Source organism: Clupea harengus, chromosome 10 (assembly GCF_900700415.2).
Source record: "Clupea harengus chromosome 10, Ch_v2.0.2, whole genome shotgun sequence".
NCBI classification, from domain to species: domain Eukaryota; kingdom Metazoa; phylum Chordata; class Actinopteri; order Clupeiformes; family Clupeidae; genus Clupea; species Clupea harengus.
This window is the reverse complement of record NC_045161.1, coordinates 14,586,399-14,603,158: the sequence shown is the minus strand read 5'-3', so window position 1 is coordinate 14,603,158 and position 16,760 is coordinate 14,586,399. Positions and strand designations below refer to the sequence as shown.

The following is a 16,760-nucleotide window of genomic DNA, read 5'->3' as shown; positions in this document are numbered from 1 at the left end:
AAACTCAAAAATCTTATCTTAACTACTTAACTAAATCTAGAATATCATATAACAATGATTGGACATAAAAAGGAAGTGACAATATGGCTACAATGTGGAAATGGTTATAATGTAAAAGTGTCACATTTCTTTATTACACACAAAATTGATAAATAATTCCAGGAAACTCACATTTAGACTTAAACTGCAGGGATAATGTTACCCTTGACGCAATTGAGGTAATGCACAATCGGCAATACAGCCCTTCTCATTGCTTTACACTGTAAACCTTGTGCAAATGGAGCAATGATTGGGCCCACTCATCATTTGTCCGTCCACACTGAACTGATGGCTAAATGCTTTCGACCCATTTGCTGTGATCTCAGTCGTCCCTTCTGGCTGCATTAGCCCTGCTCTTCTCATACGTCCCCTCCATGTTTCTGAGCCAGGCAGTGCTCAGCATGTTAGTGTCCTTAGTTTGCTTTCCTTCTCTTCTCCAGGTGTTCTATGGGACATCAGCTGATGAGAACTACTGTGTCATCTTTTGAAACCCTGTGAAAGAATTACAAGAAAATTAAAAAAGGTGACACAAACTGTCACAATTATACAATTTTAAGTAGGTCTCTGATTTGATTCATGGCACATAAATTACAACACGGCTCATGGCTGCATGCAGGGGGAGAAAAAACACAACACTATGCTCTTGGCCCTGTAAACTCAAAGCTCTCTTTTTGCAAAATGTACAGAAGTCTGGAGATGAATGAGCTCTCCACTTGCTAGGTATTAGCCTTGCTTATAACCAATGACATGAATCTGGCTACCCGTTATAAAATATATCTCAATTCCTGAGTAGGGCACAGGCAGAAAACACCTTAATTGTGTGCCACCATGGGCGAAGAGCGCCTCTCACGATCTGCGCCTATTTTTTAAACCGAGATTGAGCTGAAAACATCGATTTGGATAAAGTGGTTTGTGAGAATAAAATGTTGAAAGGTGAATTTGATGGGTTAATGCTGTCTCAACATTATGGGCCTATAGCACGGTCACTCTGAATGTGAAATCAATACAAAATGTTAGCCTATAATTTATAAGAATCCACCAATAACCTGTATGTCTACATAAATCAATTGTATTTCTATAATTAATATGTTGAAAATTACGACTTAATTAGGACGGCTGCCGTCTAGATCATCATGGACAGTGAGTAGCAGGGACAGTATGCATTAAAAGAACACCCACCCACCCATTTGCAAGAAAGTTGCACCCCTGAGAGGGAGGGGACAGTATTGCGGACCCTACTAATGTTTGGTTTTTAACCTCTTGCCAAAAAATGGAATTAAACATTTTGTCGCAGATGGAAATGAAAGCATACACTTCTTCTGTTCTGCAAGGTGAAATTCCATCGTGTATACATCGGTTTCATCATCGGTTTCATCAGAAATTGGCTGGTGGTCAACTTCCTCTTCCTATAAAGACACCTTAAAGTCCTTCAATGGGTAATGAAGAAATCTGTTTTTATATCGAATCCACTTTGTTCTTTTTTTCAATGACAAAATTGAAAAAGTTCAGATGATGGTCCAACGTGTTTTAGCCTGTTAGAAGATGATGACTCACCGTCTTTCTGTGACCTGCCATCATTTATAAAACTGCTAAATATTGTATATGGTGGGGAGCTTCAGATAACAATATCATTATGTATCCAAAAGAAAAAAAATACTTGATGAACATTAAATAAACCAAATTGTGCACTTTAATTTTTTTTATGCGAAGTGTGAGGCATCCAACACCTAATAATAGTGTACACTTAATTGTGTATAAAGTAGTCAACAAAAGAGCATTGAGCTTTCTAGAGTTAAAATAAAACACACATGGTTATATAGGTATAGGTACAGGGCTTGAGAACTGAAACAAGGAAGAGCTAGTCCAAGACAACCAGAACTGTTGTTTACAATGGAAATGTTTAAACAATTTTAAAATATATTGGTCTACTGAGCTAAATTATCCTCTCTACATACTTATGTGTAAATGCAATAGATCTTTCTGGGGGAATACATTTGGCAAACAAAATAAAAAATATCACAGGGCAGACTATAACTAAGATTACTCACAAGAAGTGGCAATCATGGACAGAAATGCCAGTGCCAGACAAAATCAAGAACCTTCTGGTAAGTGCATTTGTAAAACAAAAATAATGGGTCCCCCAGCTGATTATATTTTCAATCAAAAGCAAAATGGACTCAGACAGTCTTTCTCACTAGATGGCCGAGGGCCAGCTTTTATCAGAGCTTACACCCAAGTGCATATACCAGTGAAGGATATCCTTGCATCTGAAACTCCCCATGGGGAGATATGGGCTCTCCCAAAGACAAACAAACAATGAGGTCAGCGTGCTGCCCATGAAGCACAGCCACATGTGTTTATCGAATCCCATCCAAAAAGACTACATACTCATGTATGTGAGGCTGCCACTAACATTTATGCTCGCAATGGCTCCTAAGACAAACTGTTATTATTGAAAGCATTACCGTACAGTGAACCAATTTTACATGTACTAGTGCTCCAATGGAAATTCTCTAGCAGTACACTCCACTATAATAATCAAGGGACATTGCCACAATGGGCTTTTTTGTATATAACCACTAGCCCAGCGGTTAGGCTTTTTCATCTCTTCAATCCTTTTTCTTCAAACTTGTTTGGGAGTACTGAACAGAGAGTTATATACCACGCCACCAGACACATATGGCTACAGAGGGGGTGGTTGGTTGGGGAAGGGGAAGAGGACGAGGACTGGGTGGGAAGGAGGGGTGGGGGGGATGGGGGTGGTTGGAGGAACGCAACTTTCTCCCTCCACTGTAGTTTGTCTTGGTGCTTGTCTATTTATCGCGAAGCCACTGCAGCCAAAGGGAAAGGCCTTTCCCAGAGTAACCCTGCATTTCTCTGTAATCAGCACATTGCCGGGTGTGTCCACATTTCTCCCACCACTAATTTTATTTCTCATGCCACAGTGGGCTAACCTCAAGGAGGAGGAAGCTATCCTCCGCTTCTGATGACAGAGATTGGATATACCTTCCGCAGCAGCACAGACTGGAGAGGAATGGCTGGGTCTCCGCACGTTCCTCCTCACGGGGGAAATCCTTCTGCGCTTTGAGGAACTTCTGCAGGTCTGTCATGGGGAAGCCATTCTTCTGATAGTTCTGTGAAACAGCAGAAAAGTCCCTTTAGGAAATGGCATGGGGCAAACTCATGAGAGGCATAGGACTTCTTCCTTTTGCAGTTATCATATGAAAACAAACAAAACAAACAAACAAACTCAATTAGCCCACCCCAAAAATAACTCATGACAGCAATTCCTAAACAACTGGTTTGAGAAGGTCTCGTTTGAGTAAGTCTTGTTTGAGCAGTGAAATGTCTTACTCAATTCAGAGTCTCGATTAATTTCTTTAAGTGGAATAACTTAAACATGTTCAAACATGACCAAAACAACTAAACAGACCCATACATGAATAATTTGAAACATACAGATATTAATAATACTCCATCACAAATCTCCAAACATAATTTGAGTCACCCTCCATTTCACCTGAAACTGAGGAATTGGCATTTCATAATAAGGCCAGCGTGACCATGTGAACATCGCATGACAATTACTCACTGTCCTGAGGCCACAAAGAGGCAGATTTCTTGTGTTGCATTTCCGAATGCTTGAACCCTTGAGGTTGCCATTGCTGGTACCTGCCCTGTTATGTTGTTTAGGGGTGAGGAGCACAACAGGATAAAAACCTAAACTCTGTCTGAGGTACCTTGATGGTCTCGTAGGAGTCCGTGATGAGGGCTATGAAGAGGCTGAGCACCATGTAGATAAAGACTGAGATGAAGGTGTAGAGGTAGACGCGGCTGAACACCCACACCAGCGTCGTCTTCTCCTCGAACTGGGCAAAGGTGGTGAACATGTCGTCTCCGTTCACCAGCGAAAAGAGACACTCCGCAACCCGGCTCAGGCCCTCAAACTACCCATGCAGAAGCAGAGCCCATTGAAGAGAACTGTTCAAATTTATGCTGTGAAACTATCTGCACAACATTTTTAATCAATTTAGCATCTTTATAACAAAATAATCATTCATAAATAAATGTGTTGAGACCATCTAAACATAAGCTCTTTTTTTAGTTTTAACTAGTTTGACTGCAATTCCTGTGCAATTACTAACCAACATTTCCAAACCGATTCTACAGTCATACATCTAACAAAATGTAACAGACACTATAAAATCACACTCTATTAAATATATCTTCCATCAGCAGAAACACTGGACTGGAAACAATCAATGTATTATTAGGGAACATCAAGCAGAGATGAGAATGTGTTATGTCTTAACTTCTAGACAAAACTCTTTTCTGTACACCCATGCGACTTCTCCTCAAAGTTTCTAAGACCCAAACTTTTGTCTTGCACCACATTCCAGGGTTTGGGCTCAGCAATACTATATATAGAGGTCATTCAATTCCTGAGACATATGCATATGGTTGGTCTGTGAACCACATTACCGCTATGGGTATGGGTCATTTACATAGTACAGCAAGAGTTTGGTGCCATCTAGTGGCAGTAAGCGGGTAACATCACTGTACATGTCATAACATACTTAAAGGAACTTACTCTTAAAGGAATCACACCATTAACTGAACCATTGCTACCAACTTCATGCACACAATGACGGTCGTACCTAGCTTCAAAACCCCAAACCTCAGGTGTGAGTGTGTGGTACCTTCTCATGATAAGGCCCCAACACGATCCAGCCGCAGAACGTGTAGCCCAGGTAGATCATCCCTGCACAGCAGCTGAAGCGAAGCACCTTGGGTAAAGAAGCTCTCATGGTGAGGATGAGCACCTGGGGATAGAACCAGAAGTGTTTGAGGGCAACTACTGGGGAAAAAACAAGGAAGGAGTGACAGTGAATGATCACACATTTGCTACACACAAGGTTTTTATTCACAAGCTCTCACCATGTGTCATGTTAAAATGTGTTGCGTGTGTATTTGAATGGATTGACAGTGTGCAGAGACTTAATTAACATACATTGTATTTCTGGAAATATCCCAAGTATCTGATTACGCCAACCCAAACCATCAGTGTTGACGTCCCAAGGAAGATGCTGCACACGTCATAGTTGGTAAGACTCTGTAGAGAATGAAAGATAAATATTTGTTCTCTGCTGTTTGTCATAGGCTAAGCCTTATCATAACAGTGTCCATGCTATACAGAGTGCTCATGCAACGCGTGGATCAATGAACAAAGTCCAAAGATGTCTACTACTGTAACGGCTGAGTCACACGGAACTTGCTTTTCAGTCTCCTTCCCTGTCATCATACTCATGATGGGTGTCTGAACCTGGGGAACACGTCACCTCTTTGTTTACAAGGTAGACAACTCTACAGAAAAAAAAAAAAACATTTCAGCCATGACACACTGTTGGGAGAACTCTAATGGGTTCAAAGTCAGCAGTTGACTATAGCGCATGGTTCTTATTTACTGCACGATCTCTGCCCACACACTAAATAACCTCACAAATTACATAACCACAAACGAGACTTTTGACCATCTATTCAATTATATGTGCGCTAACTAAGACTAAGAGCCCTAAACCCACAGAATTAACTACTTCTTGACTGAAATAAAAGATATGCCATAACTTTACAATTTGGACCTTAATTACGAGTACCTTTGCCTGAATTTCCATCTTCAGTATTGAGCCCACTATTGCCAGAACATCGCTGATGATCACCAAGACATACCAGCCATTCAAGAACTCCCTCTTGTCGTCCTCACATACCTTGCGATTATAATTCGCAAGAAAGAACTTTGAGAACCTCTAGAAAGTAAAGAGGAAGTTCTTGTATTATTTCATTTTTAAATACATTTTTCTGTATGGGGTACAACTTTATAGTTATTGGGGGCAAGCATTTCATTATCAAAAATAACATAATTTGATTTATATCCAGTGAAGAAAAAGTTAAAATGAGGAAGATAAAATTGCAGCGATGGATGGTAGTAAAACTGTGTGTACTGTTAATAATTAGCTAAGCTAGCTAAGATTAACTGATACCTACCTGAAGTAGCCTGACTGCCAGGACTATGGAGCGAGTGCAGAGCACAGCAGACACCAGACACACTAAGATAACAAAGCCATCAAACACCAGCAGGTAGTGCATGTTCTTCTGAGCTAGAACCAACCAAAACAGAGATTCAGTCATAGGGCTGAGAAATTCACTGTAGTGCAACATACAGTTACACTTAAAAACCAACACAATGAGCCTGCACGTGGATGGGGTTTTTACATCCTTGTTTTTTAACAGTTCAGTTAAGTATGAGTTCAAATCGTTAGGCGTCGTTATTAATGCTGCACCACTCAAAAACATTGCTATGCATACCAGTTCCTGAGATCCTCCAGTTTTTGCATGTATTGCTCTGAGCATCAACATCCAGGTATATTTTCACCTTTCCACTGTGACACTTGTTGTCAAATGTTATCTGAAATATGCAGTGTTACATAATTTCATGGATTTGTCCATATCTGTAATAGCAAATGCATAAAAGACCCCCCCCCCCCCTCCCCCCAAATAAAAAGCTACCATACACACATATCAGAAGAAACTAAACTTACAACACCACTGAAAGTATAGCAGTCAGGCAGCTCTCGAGAACGAACTGTTTGTAGATTGATTCCTTTCAGTTGGAAGGAGATCTCAATGTCAATGAGCCTGCATTAAACCAAACACATCATTATAACTTCTTTCTGTGAGTAATAAATAAATAAATAAATAAATAAAAATATACATTTACCTGTAGAAATCTAGATTGAAAAAGGTTGCATTGTCTTTTTTCCATGTGGCCATGTGTCGGGGATCAAGACTCAAGCAAACTGAAGAAAAACCATTTAGACAATTAAAATCACATCGGGCAGGATATTTAAGAAAGACCTTTCCTGGTTCTTCCTGAAGGGAAGAAAAGCTACCTATGTAGAACACAGAATGACATCTCATCTGGCTGACCTGTTTCTGTCTGGGAGTCAATGTCATAGTACTCTTCTGAGGGCTGCACACTGCCTCTCCTGTAGGCCTCCTTGCAGATGGCCAGTGGTACCAGAGTTCCGTTCTCCTGCTCTGCATAACTCACTGGCCCAACCGTCAGGTCACCTAATTTGGCAAACTGCAAAGACCACAAGCCTGTAGTTAAGCATATGTGCATGTGAACGGCAGGAGAGGGGCTGATTTCATCGCGTCAGTGTCTGAAGATTCCTTAATGAAGCTCAATAAACCACACTCACATTCACGAGCGGATCACTGCTGTCTTAAAATCATCTAGAGTGTATTGATATATAATTTGTATTTCATGGAATAGGAAATGTTTGAACAAGCTGCCTTTTGCCATTTCTTTTTCTTGGTTATGCTAGTTAGCTGTACATGATGATTGACATTTCCATGGTCCATACAGTAGTATGACAACAGCACAATATGAGAAGGTTAAATGTGTAGAGTGAGAATGGCATGAACGTATTTGAGTGTGGTATGCAATGACCCTAAACTCCTCTCTCTTTCTCTTAATCCCCCCACTGTTCTTTTGTACAGATATTAGAAAGCTGCAAGCAAGGACCAGCAGAATTGTTCTAGAGGTATTATGAGTCAGTTTGCACTTAGTGGTCCGTTGGTCATGCTCAGACAAATGCATGCTTTAAAACAGCCTTCACCTCAGAAATCAAAGTTAGGCTTCTTCAGGAAGGTAAGACAGGAAGGAATGTGATCTATGCCAATGAAAAAAGGAGGGAAACAGATATACAGGATGAGCTTACCTGATCTATTGTATAAAAGAGGCTGTCATAGACACTTTCCTGAGAGTACACAGACACACTGTAATCATCCTCATCTGTGCCACTGTAGCCTTTTAGGAACAGCTTCTTGAAAGCAATCAAATTCTCCTCTTTATATGAGACTACAAGCTGGTTGTTCAGGCCAAACAGGACAAGCTTTGGAAATACAAAAAGGTTTATTGAAACATATTGTAAAGATGGATAAACCTGGGATTTTTTATATATTTACTGTAAACATAATTACATTAATGTATTGTCATGACGAATAGTCTTCAGTGAGTGGTAAATATCTAATAATATGGTCTACAGTGGTGTGAAATTGTTTATTTATGCATCACCTGAGTAGTGATCATGATGATTTTCAAGATCTGCACACACAGTTTCCATGGTTTTTGACGACGTGCTCTGTATTTTTCACATGGGCTCATGAAGTAGTATTTCAGGTCATCTCTTAATATTTCTTCTGTCCTGAGATCTGTGGCCAATGTGTTCCTGTCACAAAATAAAGCCTATGACCACAGAACCATGAAGTGCAAGGTGTCATTTCCGAAATGGCCATTTCGTAAATAGATGACAGTTTTATCAACTTGTCTCTGACCCCAAGTTTGCACTTTTAATGGCGGTTTTATTGCGTTTTATTGTCTTTGACAGTAGTCATGTCACATGAATATTCCTCACTCGAAAGAGGAACATATTATGTTGCATCCGCATGTTGTAAGGGAGAAGATGTATTTTTTAAATATGAAGGCCAGCGGAGTTTCCGATCGAATAAAAAGTGCAAATAAGTTTTAGAACGTGCTGGGAAGAGAACACTACCTGCATTCATGTGGAAAAGTCCAAGGTTAACCCTGAGCAATCAAAACCCCGTAGAATTTGTGCACAAACATCATTACGAACACGTTTTATAAAGCGAGAGCAGGATACTCAATTTAACTGAAAACATTTAACATTTTTTTGGTAATCTCTTTGTTTATTTGTTTCGGAGTAGCCTGTACAAAATAATGTTCTAATGTTTTCACTCCTGATTATCACACCGGCCCAATATTTGCGAATATATGGCATAGACTACGCTATTGTAGGTTAACAGTTATTTTCATTCCACATCTGCACCGTATTATCAAGGCATTTAAATAACATGTAGGCATCACATGTTTGTAGCTTGACATGTTTGTACCTTGGACATTACAAAGTTTTTCAGTAGCCTATTTGTGACCCAACATTCTAAGATGTTTCTTACCGTGCCGGCTCCCCAATTTCGGTATATGTAGCAAACAACTCCATTGTTATTTAACATTGGTGGATTTCTCTTCAACTAATCAAAGGTCTTCCGGCTTCTTTTCAATCATTTAAATTACTGATGGATTACAACTGTTCCAAAGACGGAAAGAAAGCATGTTTGGTCAGCGGTCAAACTGCGATGGGAACATCTGACCAATCAACACATGCTCTTATTCTGTAGGTGTGTTTTCACCGTACCCGTGGACCAACCTCAAAGCGTTACAGGAAACCTACAAAAAGGAATGAAACGCTGAGGCCCGCTGCTTGAAAATATATGAAATATATAATATATAATCCTCTGTCAAGCGTCAGCCGACTATTTTGGCTAAACTTGCATGCAGTGAATTATTATAAATTATGAATGTATACCAGACAGAAACACCTACTTCCTCAAAAATACTACAAATATTTTATTTTTTTACATACAAGAGCATAAAAAAAATCCAAGTTCTTTTTATTGAATTAAAAAAACATGTATATTAGTAGTATCCTGATAAGTTATACAGGGACAAATAGACATGCATTGGAAAATATACATACAATTACTCATACCCAGTACCAAATAACAAAGGCCATTTAAAGATAGACAAAAAAAAAATCGTGATGGCTCATGTTCTGAATGTCTCTTATTGCAATGACTCTTGAACCGGCACCCCAATGTCCTCAACATGTCCACTCGTTATTAGTGTGTCCTTCTGCTCAGAAGAAGCCCCTTCTGCCTAAAAACAGGAACACAGCCAACATTAGTCATATATAAAAATATACACAAGACCAGCATTTCCCTATTCTTCGTCTCTGAAACCAAAACCTTCTATCCCAAGCTACGCTTGTATCAACCTCTGCTGAAACAAATCTGAGATTCCACAAAACAGGCTTACCAACTTAACCCCAGAACTGAACACAAATCATACCACCATTTTAAATCATTTTCTCAGCAACAGCTGCTGGCCTAGGGCATTACAACCTAGAACGCGGGCTGGTTTTCTTTTGCAATTCCTGATGCAACCCATTTCTGTCACATCTGTGGTTTTGCCCAGTGTCTATATCAGTTGCTAAGCTAAAGAGAAATAGTATTCTTTTGGTGTACTTGTGATACATCTGATATGCTGGCAACTTTTAACAGACCAGTTGAGACCAGGTGAGTGTGTTTCATTAATTAATGACACTGTCTCCAGCCTTGGTTATTTGCCAATGAAGAGGATCTCCTAAAATAACTCCACTGTCAAACAGTACTTTATATTATATGTGTCAAATAGTACTGTGTGAAAGGAATATAATTCCAGCAAGAGAACTGAAGACACAATATAGTACTCCAACACAATTTGCTTAATTGTTTGTTGGGGGAGATCACAAAAAGCCATCAAAAACAGACAATCCACAAACCAGTAACATATTTAGTTTCATTTGCTATAATAAACAGCAGTACATGTTCAGACTGTGGATTTGACTGAAACCCTACACCGTGTCCATGAAAAGGAAACTGAAAGTACACTGTGTCCTGAAGTGTATGAACTCATCAGCTTAGTCACACAATGTTCTGAATGTTATTTGGCCTCTTTGCTGGTCCCATGGAGCAACTTTAGTTAAGTAAGTTAAGTCATACAAGTAATATACTACATTTCAAAAGACAACGTGCACATAAATTTACATGCAAATAAATAAAATATTCACATTCCACAACAGTTCAATTACAAGGAACTACTATGAATTTAAATGCATGGTGAGGAAGGAACTAAAACTTCACAGAAAAAAAGGGTCTGTAAGACATTGATAACTGCATTCCACAGGAAGTCTGAGTGGGGTATGTTACTGTGTGTGATGAGACACCAAACAAATATGAACTTCACTTTACCATTTTCTCAGAAATCAACCTTTCAATAAGCAAAAAGATCTGAAATATCGAAATATAGGAAGAAAATTGAAAAGATGTCTGAATATCAATTAAATTTCATTCTATTCATTTATATCAACAATAACATTAACCTCAATAATAATGACTATTGTCTTAAGGTGCTTCACAGAACCCAGTCATCAGACAATCTATCCAGTCTTTGGATACTTACGCTGACTCCTTGTAGAGATGCTAAAGATATCTGGTCTGATGCCGAAGGCCCTTGACTCTGTTGCCTCTGTGTTGATGATGTGCTCTGCTGTGTCTGTTGATCTGATGGCCTTATAGTCATAGTCCTCTCTCCCTCTGAGCCTTGCTCAGTTTGATGGGAGTCGCTGGCATTGACTCTCTTGTCGGGCTGCTCTTTTCTCTTTTCGTCTTTGACAACCTTTTTCGCAGCAGGAGCAGTAGGAGCAGCAGCTGCCTGGTCCTCCCCAGCAACCTCCCCCTCTGAACCCCTCTCCCTCTCCTCTTCTACCCCCTTCTCGGGTAGCCTTGATCGGTCGGTCTCGTCTCCGCTGAAACGGTGTTCTGCATTGCGCAGGGTCTCAACATTAACCCGCCGCTGGTTCTCCCTGGGTCTGACTGGTCTCCTCTGACGGAGCTCTCCTCCTCTCCTTCCTTCTCCTCTTCCTTCAACACCACCACCACCTCCCCTCCTCCTTCCCCCCTGATCCATACCACCCACGTGGAGTGGAGCATCCCCAGCCCCAAGGTAGTGCTGGTTGTCCTCATCCTCGTCTGAGTCGGAATCTCTGTTCTGTTGCAGCTGGGGGCGTTGGCCATGGTCTTGGAGTCCGGGTGGTGGTGGGTCTCTGCGACCTCTTCTCAGTGGGCGGGTAAAGGCATGCTGGATGGCAGTCTGGGCACCACCATATGTGCAGAGCTGAGGAGAAGTGGGCACAGAATGTTAACTCCCAAAAGACTCAAAGGTTCCTATTGTTAATACCAAGGCAGAGAGTGGCAAAATATGTGTAAAAGTTTACTGAAGATGATTCTTAAGTAATGCCATAGCCAGTGTCCCATTTGTATGGGGAAAATTATAACATTTATAAACACCTTTTTGACACTTAACCTATATGTCCAACAACTACGCAAGCCAAAAAATACTTTCCTTTGATTTACAGTTGTGATCAATAAAACAATATCTGGGGAAGCATAATTACACCCATGTCTACTGCATGTGTGAAGATGTGTGATGCTGTAGTTGAGTGTGTAAAGTCATTACCACAATGGACAGCACAATGGTGATGAGGACGGGTATTTGAAGAGTTACTGGCAGATCCTTGAGAAGGGCTCTCAGGAACTCACTGATCCCCTGGCCAACGTGTTTCAGAGGTTCCGTGATGAGGGTGGTAATGGTGACGGAGATGGCCTGTAAAAAAAAAAAGAAAGGTAACTTTCAGCAACATTTTAAAATTAGGGTTTAAAAGGGTGGGAATGGGATGTACCATGCCAGAATGCAAAATGGAAGGGACCCTCCCACACACATTTTACCACTACTTCCTGTAGGAAACGAATGAAAGGAGTTCACTATACCAGCTGATACATGACTGTTTTAGTATACAAGAATAACATTTATATATTGTGTTTCCATTCACCTTAGTTGGAGGCACCAGTAAAATGGGATTAACCATGAGTACTTCATAATACTTCTTGCAAGGATCATCTTGAAGAGTCCAGGTGCTCCTAAACCACTCTAAAAGAGAAGGCAAACATGTGAATGGAACACTGAACCATACATTTTCATGTTAAAAAAATAGCTATGTGTAAATATTCCCATAGTAATCATACCTTTCAAATTGTCCTCCCAGTCTATCTTCTTCACACCAGTACATTTCTCATTGACACTTTCCATCTTAACCATGTTGGTTTGGTGCTCAGCAAATGCAATCTAACAAAAGGAAACCATCCAAAATTGGATTACGGCAAATTCCAAGTTCCTGTAGTAGTAACTATACACACATTGTTCCATCTAACAGGTAAAGGCGGAACTTTTCCATGGTGTACCTTGTAAAGATAAAACCAGTTCCAGACAACACTGATGAAAAAGCAGATGGCAAACATCCTCCTGAACTGGACAAACCATGAAACCGCGGACCAAACCTCGCTGCAGATGATCAGCACTATGACCAACACACAGATGGAGGTCTGCAAGATATAAAGGGATTTCTGAAGTTAACACTGAACCACTCTTTGTGGCTCTCAAGGGCATTTTGTCCTCAGAAGAATTCTCCACAGAGAAAGTAGACGTAGGATGTGGCTGTGTATTTTCATGGCTGCGATTATTATTGTAGTATTGTTATAGTTAGATCAGACAAAAAAAAGGCACACTTTCACCTTCACGACTGTGTCCAGCTCAACCCCAAATGTGTCCTCAAAGCGCCATTTCCAAGCCTCATGGTTGTGTGGTTTGAAGTCCACCAGTATCTTACTAAGGGCATCATCCACCGAACCAGTCGTCCAGCTCTCACCCCCATCCAACAACTTCTGGAGCTCAGCCATAGTCCTCGGAGACAGATGTACTTTGGCATCATAGTCCATGCCATTTGGACCTTCACTTGACTAACGGGTCAAAGCAGGAGAAGGAGAATAGGTGGGGTTGTCTTAGTGCTGGGGAAATGGCAACAATGTAAGCTTTAAGTCTTTGAGGGGAGGACAGCAGTAAAAACACACCAAGCCAAGTTTCGAGATTTCCTTCAGCAGTTTGGAGATGAATCGCTTGAAGATGGGATTACACGTAGGTGGAAGAGGTAAAGAGGACATCTTCCGTTTGTTCTCCTGTACCTGGAAGATAGAACCATGCTTATTATTTGGATGTAATGTTGCTGCTTAAACTGTACAACTACATTTTGTACCCAACACTCTACATTCTATACCTAAACACACATCTATTTAAACAACATAAGACGCCTAGCATAAGTTCTTACCGCCCTCTGTAGCATCTCAACTTTCTTGTTGCACTCAGAGACATCAGGACACTGCGGCAAAGGGCATGGTTCCTGTATGTACTCTCTTCGTTTGGTGGGCACATTGTCGTAGATTACGTTCTGAGAACGCAAGTAAATCAGGCGAAATAAAAATCCGCTCCTGATATAAAAACACCCTGTTGATGAATTGAAGATTAATATTAGCTGTAATGACGACGAATAACGTATACTTACGTCAGGGGGTTTCCTCATGGTCTTTGTGGTTGCATCGTAGTTCAACATATCAAATGGATCAACCCAATCATCATCTTGTCCTTGTGTCAATAACAAGACACTGAACAGACCGATAATGACAAAACATCTTCCTGCAGTCGACAGATTGCTACGGGACATTGTTAATCACAAGACATGCGTTTTTCAAGACAATTAATGCGCAAAAAAGAAGCCAGCGTGTACACAACCAGCCTAGCAAGCCGGATATGTTGATCAGCCTATGTCATAGGAGATCAGCTGAGGCTAGTGCTGAATTAATTCAATGCCATTTCAGACAAAATGACCATATGTCACACGATGCGGAAAGGGGCACTGGAAATGAAACACCAGGGTACGATAGATTCTGGCACATCCCAGGCAGTTATGATGGCTAGGCTAACGCTAGCTAACAGCTGTATTACCAGTTAGCACACAAAACAGTGTCCAATTACTTGTTAATAACCACGACGCATTTGTTAGTTGCAAAGTAAAGGCAAACATGAAGCTGAAATGATATCTCCCCAGCGACTTCACATCAAATCTAAAAGCTAATTACAAGATATACATGCAGCTGACTTTGGGTACTGTTTTATCTTAGCAGCGTGTAGCCAGCGACAATAACAATATTTTCAATGTCCTCTGTCGGTAGGAAAACTGTATGATCAGGGAAAGTGTATTAAAACCGGATGTCGTCACTTTAAGCCGGTCTCTGGTTGGATAAAGCTTTTCAGCAGAAATGGACAAGGACCTTTGATTTATTCTGTAGGAACCATGCCGATGCCTGACTTTTAATATTGTGTGACGTTGTTGAAGTTCAAGTTCAACATTAATAGCGATTGAATTACCCTTGTGTCGTGTAATCGCTAGCGGTAAATACACGTTAATAACTTGAATGACTGATTAAGGATATATGTTACACATCACAAACACATGTAATCGATGGGTTTTGGGGGAAATTAGGTAATTGACCGATCGCGAAACTCCTCCCTAGAACGGCCCTCGTCCAATCATACCTTAGCAACCGCTACTAAGAGAAGAAGGTCCGACAACTTTGAGGTCTGAGCAGCATGGTGAAGCAGTGTGCTTACAGGACTTTTAGATCTGACATAGAGATTAGAGGGATGCGTGTTTTTTCCCCGCATTTCCAAAGCCCAAAACACAAGAGGAAAGGTGCCGGCGGTGGATTAAACAGTGTGGGAGACCCCACTCCCACCTCAATATATCGAAAAACACACATATGTCTGCTCCAAAGTAAATGAAGCTGCTTGCAGCTAGCTATGATATGTATCTAGCGAACTACGCTATCGCTAGGTATGATAACTAACTGTCTAGTTGAGAGAACATCCCCAAACAGTTATGGTTCATGACAACTTGTATTATTACCACTACAAGTACATAACTAGTCTCTCCAACTAAAGTGTTAATGTTAAAATCAAAATGTTACCGTCAAAATGTTAATGTTACCGTCTGTAAAATTGCACTCTGAGCTATCCTAGCTAGCGATAGCAAACGCCAGCATTGAACAGAACTTTTAACGAACACTTTGTATTTATGCTTGATACAACATTGAACAGAACTTTTAACGAACACTTTGTATTTATGCTGCTGGCGTTTGCTATCTCTGGCCAGGATAGCTCAGCGTGCAATTTTACAGACGTAACATCAACATCGCTAGCTAGGATAGCTCAGCGTGCAATTTTACAGACGGTAACATCAACATCGCTAGCTAGGATAGCTCAGTGTGCAATTTTACAGACGGTAACATTAACATTTTGATTTTAACATTAACACTTTAGTTGGAGAGACTAGCTCGAGCTTAACATACTGTATCAATGTTGAACAAAAGGCCATTATGAAGTTGTTTTATTTTAATCTTTGTGGCATTTTGTGAATGGGCAACCTACTCCTGAGTATCCCAAGGTATGCATAAGGCACAACCTGAGAGCAACAACCTGGTGATCTGATACAAAGCCATAGCATTACATCAGGATCATCATTTTACAAGGAAGTTATCACTACAGTGACTGTGAAATACTTTCAGCAACATGCACACACATCCCTTGAACAATAACGTCACTAGCAGCTATCTTGATCCACACTGGTACGTTACTGTACTGTTCTCTAGATTGTCACCATCCTAGCTAGCTAGATCGATAGATACCTCCAGTACCAGAGTGTCTCGCCAGAGACGGAATAAATAATAAGAATAAAGAATCTTTGTAGGTTATTAGCTAGCTTGAAATATTATATACATATCTTACCCAGTGGTGAAATAACATGACTAGTCTACAAGGTTTGTGCTGGTTGCATTTAATGAAGAGGTCGTAGGGTTTCTCATTTTTTTTTATTGAGACCTGTATACTTTTGCTTCGATTATTGTTGTGTCCACTTCGTTGTTGATCTTAATATTTTGGATATCCTTCCACTTCATACTGCAGTCCCTTTTGCCTTAATCTGGAGGATATCGTGGAGGTATTACTCCAAAAATCATCACTCACACTGACAGCTATAGCGCTTGTCCCCGTACTCGCCATGGCTTTTAGCTTGACAGTTCCGGGAATTGTGTCGGAC

General features: G+C 40.5%; 2 protein-coding genes across 3 annotated transcripts; both read right to left on the bottom strand.

Moving 5' to 3' along the window:
• Positions 1–95: 95 nt before the first annotated feature.
• mcoln2 (mucolipin TRP cation channel 2) lies at positions 96–9,407 on the bottom strand. Its single transcript, XM_012825301.3, has 14 exons — positions 9,076–9,407; positions 8,177–8,330; positions 7,821–7,994; positions 7,024–7,180; positions 6,815–6,893; positions 6,636–6,732; positions 6,403–6,502; positions 6,082–6,194; positions 5,694–5,843; positions 5,051–5,152; positions 4,740–4,862; positions 3,780–3,986; positions 3,046–3,173; positions 96–531 (listed from the first exon to the last, which is right to left on the bottom strand). The coding sequence occupies exons 1-14, from the start codon at positions 9,117–9,119 to the stop codon at positions 495–497; spliced, it is 1,665 nt and encodes a 554-aa protein (XP_012680755.2). The 5' UTR covers positions 9,120–9,407; the 3' UTR covers positions 96–494.
• A 104-nt stretch (positions 9,408–9,511) lies between these two features.
• clcc1 (chloride channel CLIC-like 1) lies at positions 9,512–14,850 on the bottom strand. 2 transcript variants are annotated; one of them, XM_031575493.2, is made up of 11 exons: positions 14,172–14,850; positions 13,938–14,057; positions 13,684–13,794; positions 13,348–13,572; positions 13,018–13,158; positions 12,802–12,901; positions 12,609–12,706; positions 12,236–12,382; positions 11,180–11,893; positions 10,969–11,007; positions 9,512–9,835 (listed from the first exon to the last, which is right to left on the bottom strand). In XM_031575493.2, the coding sequence occupies exons 1-11, from the start codon at positions 14,328–14,330 to the stop codon at positions 9,743–9,745; spliced, it is 1,947 nt and encodes a 648-aa protein (XP_031431353.1). In that variant the 5' UTR covers positions 14,331–14,850; the 3' UTR covers positions 9,512–9,742. The 2 variants fall into 2 exon arrangements, with proteins under 2 accessions (XP_031431353.1, XP_012680739.2); XM_012825285.3 differs by lacking the exon at positions 10,969–11,007 and having other exon boundaries at positions 14,172–14,849.
• Between the last annotated feature and the right edge of the window lie 1,910 nt (positions 14,851–16,760).